Source organism: Amblyraja radiata, chromosome 2 (genome assembly GCF_010909765.2).
Source record: "Amblyraja radiata isolate CabotCenter1 chromosome 2, sAmbRad1.1.pri, whole genome shotgun sequence".
Taxonomy (NCBI): Eukaryota; Metazoa; Chordata; class Chondrichthyes; order Rajiformes; family Rajidae; genus Amblyraja; species Amblyraja radiata.
The window spans coordinates 126891973-126904809 of NC_045957.1; the positions used below are offsets into that span (position 1 = coordinate 126891973).

The 12837-nt window shown below is 40.5% G+C and overlaps 1 protein-coding gene across 1 annotated transcript in view; it reads left to right on the top strand.

The window, feature by feature from the left end:
• malrd1 (MAM and LDL receptor class A domain containing 1) overlaps window positions 1-12837 on the top strand; it is a 343320-nt gene that overhangs the window by 103892 nt on the left and 226591 nt on the right. The window contains exon 18 of the mRNA XM_033040137.1: window positions 4020-4176. Coding sequence (XP_032896028.1) covers window positions 4020-4176 — 157 coding nt within the window. The remainder of the gene's footprint in view (window positions 1-4019; window positions 4177-12837) is intronic.

A 12837-nucleotide genomic window follows, 5' to 3' on the forward strand; every position in this document is an offset into this window, starting at 1 on the left:
GCATAACACAGCATTACATCATTCCAATGTACTTCAAAAACCATTACTGTATCAAATCTTATTTTGGTGGCATAAAGTATTATCACCGGCGCATATCAATGTCAAATTTTAAATCAATGAGAGGACTGAATGGTTAATTTGATGGACTCAATGATAGCTACAGTGCTGTCCTCCCCATACATCTCAAGACCCCACTCTAGCCTTAGTTGACATTGGCATCTTTGCTCAGTTGAGCAGCCTCTGTAAGCCTTCTTGGTTTTAGAGTAAATCATATAGCATGGAAACAGGCCCTTCAGCCCAACCTGTCCATGCCAGCCAAGATGCTCTACATAAGATAGTGTTTGGTCCATTTCACACTAAACCTTTCAATCCATGTTCCTGTCCAAGGGTTCCTGACCTTTAACCATATAACCATATAACCATATAACAATTACAGCACGGAAACAGGCCATCTCGGCCCTACATGTCCGTGCCGAACAATTATTTTCCCCTAGTCCCATCTACCTGCACTCAGACCATAACCCTCCATTCCCTTCCCATCCATATACCTATCCAATTTATCTTTAAATGATAAAATCGAACCTGCCTCCACCACTTCCACTGGAAGCTCATTCCACACAGCCACCACTCTCTGAGTAAAGAAGTTCCCCCTCATGTTACCCCTAAGCTTCTGTCCTTTAATTCTGAAGTCATGTCCTCTTGTTTGAATCTTCCCTACTCTCAATGGGAAAAGCTTGTCCACATCAACTCTGTCTATCCCTCTCATCATTTTAAAGACCTCTATCAAGTCCCCCCTTAACCTTCTGCGCTCCAGAGACTAAAGACCTAACTTATTCAACCTTTCTCTGTAACTTAGTTGTTGAAACCCAGGCAACATTCTAGTAAATCTCCTCTACACTCTCTCTATTTTGTTGACATCCTTCCTATAATTTGGCGACCAAAATTGTACACCATACTCCAGAATTGGTCTCACCAATGCCTTGTACAATTTTAACATTACATCCCAACTTCTATACTCAATGCTCTGATTTATAAAGGTCAGCACACCAAAAGCTTTCTTTACCACCCTATCTACATGAGATTCCACCTTCAGGGAACTATGAATAGTTATTCCTAGATCCCTCTGTTCACCTGCATTCTTCAATTCCCTACCATTTACCATGCATGTCCTATTTTGATTTGTCCTGCCAAGATGTAGCACCTCACACTTATCAGCATTAAACTCCATCTGCCATCTTTCAGCCCATTCTTCCAAATGGCCTAAATCTCTCTGTAGACGTTGGAAATCTATTTCATTATCCACAACACCACCTATTTTAGTATCATCTGCATACTTACTAATCCAATTTACCACACCTTCATCTAGATCATTGATGTACATGACAAACAACAGTGGACCCAACCCAGATCCCTGAGGCACCCCACTAGTCACCTGCCTCCAACCTGACAAACAGCCATCCACCATTACTCTCTGGCGTCTCCCATTCAGCCACTGTTGAATCCATCTTGCTACTCCTGCATATATACCCAACAATTGAACCTTCTTAACCAACCTTCCATGAGGAACCTTGTCAAAGGCCTTACTAAAGTCCATATAGACAACATCCACTGCTTTACCCTCATCAATTTCCATAGTAACCTCTTCAAAAAATTCAAGAAGATTAGTCAAACATGACCTTCCAGGCACAAATCCATGTTGACTGTTCCTAATCAGACCCTGTTTATCCAGATGCTTATATATATTATCTCTAAGTATCTTTTCCATTAATTTGCCCACCACTGAAGTCAAACTAACGGGTCTATAATTGCTAGGTTTACTCTTAGAACCCTTTTTAAACAATGGAACAACATGCGCAGTACGCCAATCCTCGGGCACTATTCCCGTTTCTAATGACATTTGAAATATTTCTGTCATAGCCCCTGCTATTTCTACACTAACTTCCCTCAATGTCCTAGGGAATATCCTGTCAGGACCTGGAGACTTATCCACTTTTATATTTTTCAAACGTGTCAGTACTTCTTTTTCTTTGAATCTCATAGTATCCATAGCTACTCTACTTGTTTCCCTTACCTCACATAATTCAATATCCTTCTCCTTGGTGAATACCGAAGAAAAGAAATTGTTCAATATCTCCCTCATCTCTTTTGGCTCTGCAGATAGCTGTCCACTCTGTCTCTCTAATGGACCAATTTTATCCCTCGTTATCCTTTTGCTATTAATATAGCTGTAGAAATCCTTTGGATTTACTTTCACCTTACCTGCCAAAGCAACCTCATAGCTTCTTTTAGCTATTCTAATTTCTTTCTTAAGATTCTTTTTACATTCTTTATACTCCTCAAGCACCTCATTCACTCCATGCTGCCTATAATTATTGTAGATTTCTCTCTTTTTCTGAACCGTGTCCAATTTCCCTTGAAAACCATGGCTCTTTCCAATTTTTACTATTTCCTTTCAACCGAACAGGGACATAAAGGTTCTGTACTCTTAAAATGTCCTCTTTAAATGTCCTGCATTTCTCTTCTACATCCTTCCCATAAAACAAAATGTCCCAATTCATCCTTTTATATCCTTTCACATCTCATCAAAGTTAGCCTTTCTCCAATCAAAAATCTCAACCCTAGGTCCAGTTCTGACCCTCTCCATAATTATATTGAAACTAATGGTATTGTGATCACTGGACCCGAAGTGTTCCCCAACGCATACCTCCGCCACCTGACCTGTCTCATTTCCTAACAGGAGGTCCAGCACTGCCCCTTCTCTAGTAGGTACCTCTATGTATTGCTGCAAAAAACTATCCTGCACACATTTTACAAACTCCAAACCATCCAGCCCATTTACAGAATGTGTTTCCCAGTCTATGTGTGGGAAATTGAAATCTCTCACAATCACTACCTTGTGCTTACTACTAATATCTGCCTTTCTTGGTAAGTTGACTGCCTAAAAATTAATATACAGAATGCTTTTGCCTCTCAGATCAGCCATACTCTAATCATTTAGCACAGAATTTTGGCCTAAATACCTAGTCAAATATGTCTGCATTATACCATAGTTATTTGCTTGTTATCAACGTGTGGGATTATATTGTTTGAAGCCACTTATGCTGACTGTAGTGAGGGAAACAAAACTTGTTGATGTGTATACACATAAATGGAAAGCATATCTCATCAGCGTATAAACCCTGTGATCTCTAATTCGTTGATCATTCATCTCTAATTAATATTACCAAGTTAAAGATAAACTAGATTCAGTATAGACATCACAGAAACAGGCCCTTCTGCTAACTGCATCCATGACTATCAAAACTAATCCCACGTATGTGCATTCATTCCATATCCTCCTTGGCCTTACTCATTCAATACATGTCCAGATTCCACTTAAATGGTGTTACTGTTCCTGCTTCCACCACCTCCTCTGGCAAGCTGATTCCAGATACTCATTACTCTTTGTGAGAACATTTACTCTTCAGATCCTAATTAAATCTCTCTTCTCTCAACTTAAACCTAGACCTTCTAGTTTTAGACACTTCTACCATGGGAAGCAGACCCAGGCATTTTATCCTAACTATGCCCTTCATAATTTTATTTACCTCTATCATGTTACCTTTTAGCCTCCTTTTTGCTCCAGGAACGTAAACGTTTCCTTGACACAAACTTCCAAATCGCTGCTTATAACTCAAGCTCTCCAATCCAGTCAATATCCATGTGAATCTTTTCAAAGATAATCATAGCTTAGCTATCAAATAGGGACCAGAACTGCACATGGTACTCAAATAATGTTGATCATATACTTCACAATGGTGTGAAAGCAAATCGTGGGGAGAGTTTCTCAGGCTTGTTTTGCATTGCTATTGCTATTGCTATTGCCATTTGTATTTGCTCCAAACGTTACGGTTTAACAAGATTTATTTCAAAATCTAAAATAGGATCCTAGCATGATACATAAGAAATACTTTTGTAAGATACAATATTAATGAACCACAAAGTACTATACCAAAATGTCGGTATGTTTCTCTCCACAGTTGGGAAGATCTGTAATTTCACTAATGGGATCTCCTGTGGTTGGGAGCAGCAGCTGGAACTATCGGCAACTAAAAATGTGTTTCAGTGGTTCACAGGACAAGGTTCAGACATACATCCAGGAGAAGAGGGTGACAGACCATCTACCGATCATACAACGTATGAATTTAATTTCATTTTAAAGAATCCTTTTTGCTGCTTTGATAATTTAATTTTATCAGAACCCTAACTAAAGACCATGTTGGGGAAGTCCAGAACAAGGGGTCACAGTTTAAGGATAAAAGGGAAATCTTTTAGGACTGAGATGGGAAAAACATTTTTTACACAGAGTGGTGAATCTCTGGAATTAGCCACAAGGGCCACATCTAACCCCCTCTTAAATATAGCCAATGAACTGGCCTCAACTACCTTCTGTGGCAGAGAATTCCACAGATTCACCACTCTCTGTGTGAAAAATGTTTTTCTCATCTCAGTCCTAAAAGATTTCCCCTTTATCCTTAAGCTGTGACCCCGTGTTCTGGACTTCCCCAACATGGGAACAATCTTCCTGCATCTAGCCTGTCCAACCCCTTAAGAATTTTGTAAGTTTCTATAAGATCCCCCCTCAATCTTCTAAATTCTAGCGAGTACAAGCCGAGTCTATCCAGTCTTTCTTCATATGAAAGTCCTGACATCCCAGGAATCAGTCTGGTGAACCTTCTCTGTACTCCCTCTATGGCAAGAATGTCCTTCCTCAGATTAGGAGACCAAAACTGTACGCAATACTCCAGGTGTGGTCTCTCCAAGACCCTGTACAACTGCAGTAGAACCTCCCTGGTCCTATACTCAAATCATTTTGCTATGAATGCTAATATACCATTTGCTTTCTTCACTGCCTGCTGCACCTGCATGCCTACTTTTAATGGCTGGTGTACCATGACACCCAGGTCTTGTTGCATCTCCCCTTTTCCTAATCGGCCACCATTCAGATAATATGACGTCCAGGCTTGTAGATTAATTGACTTGGTAATATTGTAAATTGTCCCTAGTGTGTGTAGGATAGTGTTAGTGTGCGGGGATCACTATTCGGTGCTTTCTCGGTAGGCCGAAGGTCCTGCTTCCGCACTGCATCTCTAAACTAAACTAATGTAAACATGACTAAGTCCATTTTCTTTTTTATGCATTAAGCCTATTCTTTCCATCCTGGTTGCCAGTTTAAATTAATGTTACGTGTAAAGCCCCTGTCCCACTTAGGAAACCTGAACGGAAACCTCTGGACTTTGCGCCCCACCCAAGGTTTCTGTGTGGTTCCCGGAGGTTGCAGGTGGTTGCCGGAGGTTGCAGGTAGTGGAAGCAGGTAGGGAGACTGACAAAAACCTCCGGGAACCTCCGGGAACAGCACTGAAACCTTGGTTGGGGCACAAAGTCTCCAGAGGTTTCCGCTCAGGTTTCCTAAGTGGGACAGGGGCATTATGAATCACTAAAAGTCATGGACATCTGCTTAAGCACAAGCATCTTGTTGTATTATCTCATCCACTGCACTGCACGGTTGCACATAGTTCACATATATGCAATGCATTTCTATACGCTAACGACAACACTGAACAGTTGACTGGAAAAACAGCAGATAGAACCAGAAAGAAAAAATATGTTTTGATTGAAGAAATAGTATCTGTTTAACAATTATTGAATTTGGCCATTTAAAATTAGTTAGTTGCAATTTTTAATTGTCATAGTTTAGGCTGCCTGTAATGAAGGCCTGGCAATTAAACATTTGAGGGTGGGCATCTTTCCCTCATTAATGTATGTGCAAGCAGTATTACTCACCCATCTGAAACAGACTACTTATATTCACTGTTTGGAGATCCCCAATGCAAATTTCATGTACAAAAAGAGGAAAACCATTTGTTCTCAGTCTGAAGAAGGGTTTCGGCCCGAAACGTTACCCATTCCCTTCGCTCCATAGATGCTGCTGCACCCGCTGAGTTTCTCCAGCATTTTTGTGTACCTTGTTCTCAACACTATCAGCTCAATTGACAAATGGTGAACGGTGTGACTTGTGGATTGTAACAGAATCACTGGATTCCACTCAAAACTTTTCCAGAAATGAATTTATTTTGGTTAGTTCAATGGATACAAGGGAGTGATTTTCCTGATTTTTCATAGGAAAACCTAGTCTACTGATCCATCAAGTTCCATCAAGGGTTACCCGTCTCCACCTGTATCCATCAATTAACATCCCTGCTGTAGTCAATGAATGAGCTAGATAATTTCCCATTTTTCTTGGACAGTAATGGGCAACACAGTGGCACAGCTGGTAGAAATGCCTCACAGCATCCGAGACCTGGGTTCGATGCTCACAGATGCTGTCTATGTGGAGTTTGCAGCTTCTCTAGTGACCGCATGCTTTCTTCCTGGTGCTCCGATTTTTTTCCCCACATCCCAAAGATGTGCGAGTTTGTAGGTTAATTGGCCTCTGTAAATTGCCCCAAGTTTGCACAGAGTGGTTGTGAATGTGGGATAACTGGTGAACAGTGGTTGACATGGACTCAGCAGGGTGAAGGGCCTGTTTCCATGCTGAATCTCTAAACTAAGCTAAAGAGACAGAAGTATGGCATACCAATGATGCCTGAGCCTCAAAATGTCTAGAATTATGTCTGGGGTGGAGAGATGTGAGCAAATAAACAGTTCCACAAACAGAGCCCATTACCAATGCTACTTTGATTTCACTTGAAATCTGACCGATAGCTGACAGATTTTAATAGGGATGGTAAACGTGTATTGCTTGGATTAATCTACAGTGTTAATGGACAGTGTCAGTGAGGATAGCACAGAATGGAATGCTGCATGTGATTAGTGGGCGAATCCATTCAGAGAAATGCATCGGCATATTGGGACAGAATAGAACAGAAAGTCACCAGATGAAGGGAAGACTTGAGAGTTAAAGAGTTTAATTGTCATGAGGCACTGAGAAAGTATGGGTTAGAGTGAAGACGAGTTAAAAGATAGCAATAATAAAGTAATGGAAAATGTCATCCACCATGACCCTGACAATTTCCCATCACCAGTAATCTGGTAAATAGAAAGTAGGTTGGTGAGAAAGAAATAGCCATTTTTTTAATTGCCTGTTCCAGTAAGATAAGGCCTGAGTCTACTGTAGCTGCAAACTCTGCAAAAGGTCAGATGCTATCACAACGTTAGCAAATTTACAAAAATGCATTTCACAATTATTTGACTTACGCAAAGAGGTTATCAATTTGAAATGATTTTTTTTCCTCTGTCAGTAATTGCTTCGTAGCCTCCTTTCTGCCTCCCGCACCAATTCCAGAAGCCACAAAACTTCCATGAATATAAATGTTGGTGGGCTTATCAGGTTCAGCACATTGAAGGATAATTTCAGGTATTGTCCTTTGTCACCTCTCTAATTGAAAAAAAGCGGTGTTGTTTTTAGAGTCGCAGTACAATGAGATGAAATGACTCACCAACCTTCAAGTGTCATTTAAAAATACTACACAGAGAGACATTTTGGATCTCAAGGTGGACTTTTAACAGGAAACTTCTATTTTAAATTTTATTTTATAAAATCTACCTCAAGATTCTATTCAATTGATGATCTATGACAACATAGATTCATAGCTTACTACAAAAATAAGTTGAAATGTTGAAATTGTCCCAACTCGCTAATCTTCAGAATAGTCAAAGGTGAAAGGATTATGGACCTCATGTGCAAATTGCATATGGAGACAAAGGTCTGATGGGACAAAAGGCATGATTCTCTCTGTACAACTTTTTGATTCTATATATCTAAAATGTGCAATCTTTGAAATAATAACCTTATTTTCTTCTTGTTGCTGAGGTAAAGTTAATGTAGGTATGTTACAAAGCCTACCTGAAGCGTCTTTGAAAATCTGCCGTTGCGGGTGTGCGCGATTTTGGCGCCGTTTAGAGGGGGCGGGTTTAAAACGCGATTTTCTCTAGGCTGTTCAAATCGAAGATGTTAAGCCTAGTTAATTATTAACGAAAAATCGCTGGAAGACCCCGTCGCAAAAGCTATTATTAGGTTTAAAGGCCTTGAATAATAGTTATAGTAGTTTAAAAATCAGTCTATAAACCCGCGAACACCAGCAACCGCAGGGTCTCATAAAGCAGACAGCTGAAGGTAGGCTGTATATTTTTACATTAAAAAGGGCTTCTAAAGATCCCTTTATACAAAGTTTAATATTGCGAGTAGCTCAATTTGGGCCCATTATATCGCGCAGTATTTTTCTGGGCATTTGGGGCACAAATCTACCGCAATGTGAACGTTCTAAACCAGCGCGTTCCACAGGGACCCACTGGAAAGCTGATTTAAATGGGCATTTATTTACAGCAATTGAACACTGAATTCCTTCCATTTGGCCTATAAATTAATGTAAATGAGATTTTAAAATCATGTTTTATTGTGAATTATTTGTGAATATTATTTGGACATTTAGGCTATTTAAAAATGTTAATCATTTATTAAGAAATGGATAGATGTTTAGATCTAGTAATTGAAGTCTGAAATTAGCTACAATTAGGTAACTAACTAATTATATGCTTTAATTTCAGGTCATCCAAGTAAGATTATTTTATATTTGTTTCAGAATGCTTCAATCTATGATAACTGAAAATTTCATTCAGTTCTCTTAATTTTTAAGAAAGTTATGGGCTTTTGACTGTTCACGATCACAACTTTTTTGTTATGTCCATAGAAAATCAATAGGGAACAAGATGCTCATTTCCCAGTATGAAAATGGCCATAACTTTTTAAATACTTGAGATATGAAAGTGAATTAGGTGTCAAATTAAACTTATTTTTATGCTTTATCTGATGGGATAAATTACAGACTTGATTTTTAAAATCTCAAAATTTTGTAACATTGCTAGTTAATGCACCAGTTTTACGAACAATTTCTATAAATATCTAAATATAAAACGTTACAAGCTCATATAAACCTTGGGTTTGATTTGCCCTCTGTTCGTATATTGATATTGTAATTCTATTTTACCCATTAGAATGCTTCACACAAAGCAATCTTAATGATGCCATCTTTGATATTGCTTTGCATCAAAATGATATCATTTCAGGAACAATAGCTGTTATGTCTAATGGACAGTTTCACAAGTTACAGAATCAAAGATTCCTCCTAAGAGCTTATGGGGCTAACCTCATTTCCCACATATTCCCTTGACAAGATATTTTACTGAACCTAATCAACTGTTTTAGCCATTAGGTCGTTTTGGATATTAAATGTAACTCTCTTTGGATCCAAGCGTATTGGTGGATGTATACTGTGTCCGTGAGCCAACTACTGCAATCCAAAATGCTCATTAGTCAGCTCTTCTCTTCCTTTGTAAAGATTATACTTAAAAAGATTCCAAATGTATCAATGTGGATTCTTAGCTCTGTTTCTGCAATTATTCTGACTCCATTACTATTGAGGTGCATCTTGGCCCGACTGCTGTAATGTGTCTGTCGTAAGGCTGCACCACTGTCATAGAGTCACAGAGAGATACAGTGTGGAAACAGGCCCTTCAGCCTACCTTGCCCACATCGGTCAACAATATCCTAGCTACACTAGTCCGACTTGCCTGTGCTTGGTCCATATCCCTCCGAACCTGTCCTATCCATATACCTGTCCAACTGTCTAAATTCCACAGATTCACCACTCTCTTTTACACCAGAGTGGTGAATCTGTGGAATTCTCTGCCACAGAAGGTAGTTGAGGCCAGTTCATTAGCTATATTTAAGAGGGAGTTAGATGTGGCCCTTGTGGCTAAAGGGATCAGGGGGGTATGAAGAGAAGGCAGGTATGGGATACTGAGTTGGATGATCAGCCATGATCATATTGAATGGTGGTGCAGGCTCGAAGGGCCGAATGGCCTACTCCTGCACCTATTTTCTATGTTTCTATGTTTCTATGTCTCTTAAATGATGGGATAGTCCCAGCCATAACTACCTCCATTGGCAGCTTGTTCCATACACCCACCACCCTTTGTGTGAAACAGTTACCCCTCGGATTCCTGTTAAATCTTTTCCCCTTCACCTTGAACCTATGTCCTCTGGTCCTCGATTCCCCTACTCTAGGCAAGAGAATCTGTGCATCTACCCGATTTATTCCTCTCATGATTTTGTACACTGACCCTCTAAACATTCTGAGATCAACTACAGATTCCCTGAATTTGGGTTCAGCCATTGGCACCAACTTGAGAAATATATGCATTACAGTACTCTCACAGAGGCTGTGAGGATTGAACGTGTTGTGTAGTTATTTAGCAAAAAGGAATTGTGTATTTTTGTGGGTCTCATGAGTGCCTTTGTGCCAGTCAGTGGATGGAAATGTCCAGGATTAGAGAGCGTAGCTTTAAGGTGAGAGGGGTAAAGTTTAAAGGAGATGTGTGGCACTTTTTTTAGATTGAGAATAGCAGGTGCCTGGAACAAGCTGTCAGGGGTGGTGGTGGTGGAGCCAAATATGATAGTGGCATTTTAGAGGCTTTTAGATACGCACATGGATATGCAGGAAATGGAGGGATATGGATCATGTGCCGGTAGATGAGATTCAATGACATCATATTCGGCATGGATTTTGTGGGTCTCTGCTGTATGTTCTATATTCTATATGCCATATTCTATATGCCATATTCTATATTTTATACACTGTATGTTCTATGTTCTATCTTTACAATATTCCACCTTAAATATTTTTTAAATATTCCCCAAGTAGCTTTACAAATCATATTAGTGGCATAGTAGCACCACTTCTTATCTGATATCTATTATACCTCACAACAACAGAAGAGGGGATTACCGCATCCATGCCGACATCCAGGGAAAGCAATCTGGAAGGGTCTCGACCCAAAACGTCACCCATTCCTTCTATCCAGAGATGCTGCTTGTTCCACTGAGTTACTCCAGCATTTTGTGTCCATCTTCAGAGCAATCTAATTAGTTCCCTCTCCTTATCTTCCATTATCCTTGCAACTCAATTTCTCTTGCACCTGCATTCAACTCGCTGTTTGCTCTTTTTTGCCAAGAGTCTACACTGTGGGTGCCTATTATCAAAGAAGCCACGTGTTACAGGCACCAGCAGCAATGCAATTACAGCACATAGCTTGGATATCACTGAGCATGAACAGACAATAATGACAGGGCCATCTGTGCTGAGTCCAGAGTGGAAGGCATAGGCTTCTCCACTTTCTGCTCAGCAGAAAGTCCAAAACAATTATGAACACATTTGTGGGATCACCAGCATTCAAGGATTTATTGACAACTCAGACTTACACGTTCCCATTTTTCTGGTCATAGGCATTTGTTAACGAGGTCAGTACAAAGAGGTCACTGAGTGTTAACGAGGTCAGTATTTCATGCCTGGACAAAGTGAAACCAGAGGACATAGGTTTAAGGTGATGGGGGGGGAGGAGGGGGAAGAAAGATTTAATAGGACCCTGAGGCATAACTTTTTCACATAGATGGTGATGGGTGAATGGAATGAGCTACCAGAGGAGGTAGCTGAGGCAACATATCGTAACATTTAAGAAACATTTAGACAGGTACATGGATAGGACAGGTTTAGAGGGATATGGGCCTAACACAGGCAGGTGGGACTAGTGTAAATGGGACACGATAGCCGGTGTGGGCACGTTGGGCCAAAGGGCATGGAAGACTCTATGACTATAACCACTGGTGAAGGTACTCCCAGGGCGGGAGTTCCAGCATTTAGACCTGATGATGATGAAGATGATGAAATCCATTTACTGTACACGTCAGAATACATGGGATGACATGGTGGCACAGCAGTAGAGTTGCTGCCTTACAGCACTTGCAGCACCGGAGACCGGTTCGATCCCGACTATGGGTGCTGTTTGTACGGAGTTTGTACGTTCTCCCCGTGACCTGCGTGGGTTTTCTCAGAGATTTTCTGTTTCCTCCCTCCTTCTAAAGACGTAGAAGTTTGTAGGTAAATTGGCTTGATATAAATGTAAATTATCCCTAGTGTGTGTAGGATTGTGTTAGTGCAGGAATTGCTGGTCGGTGTGGGCTCGGTGGGCCGAAGGGCCTGTTTCCGCGCTGTAACTCGAAACTAAACTAAAAGAATACAGTGCGACCTAAAAACACTGAGTGCTGAAAGCACTTAGCAGATCAGGCAGCATCTACCCTGCCTGACTTGTTGAGCATTTCTATAACCTTATTTCAGATTTCCAGTTTTGTTTTTTGCTTTTCAACCACTGTAGTCAGATTTGGAGAGAAATATCCAGATTGTGTGTTCTCAGGTGCCTGATGCTTTCCATCTTCTTCGTGGTAGAGATCAGAGGTTTGGGAGGTTTTATTGAAGTAGACTGGGGATTACCAGCTGTGTAATCTGTAACTGGTACAGGCAGCATCCACTGTGCACTGGTGGTAGAAGAAGTTCATCTTTAGGGTAGCTGATGGTGTGGCGGCCACGTGAGCTGGTGATGTAGAGCTTTGTGAAATTGTCAAAGCTGCACTCATCTAGTCAAGTGGGGGTTACTCCATTACATGCGCGGTTTATCCCTCATAGCTTGGTGGATATAAATCACTCATTGCAAGATACCCAGCCTCTTGTCGCCACACCTACTTGACTGTAGTTGGTCCAGTTAAGTTTCGGCTCAATTTTGAACCTTTGGTGATCGGTGCTGTGGGGTGTCGGTGATCGGGGACATATATATATAGTATAAATATTAATCAGCCCACACCTTGAATGCAGTCTCAGTCTTGCTGAAAGACTATAAGAATTATGAGCAGAATTAGGCCATTTTTTCCACCGAGTCCACAATGCCATTCTATGGTTAATCTATTTT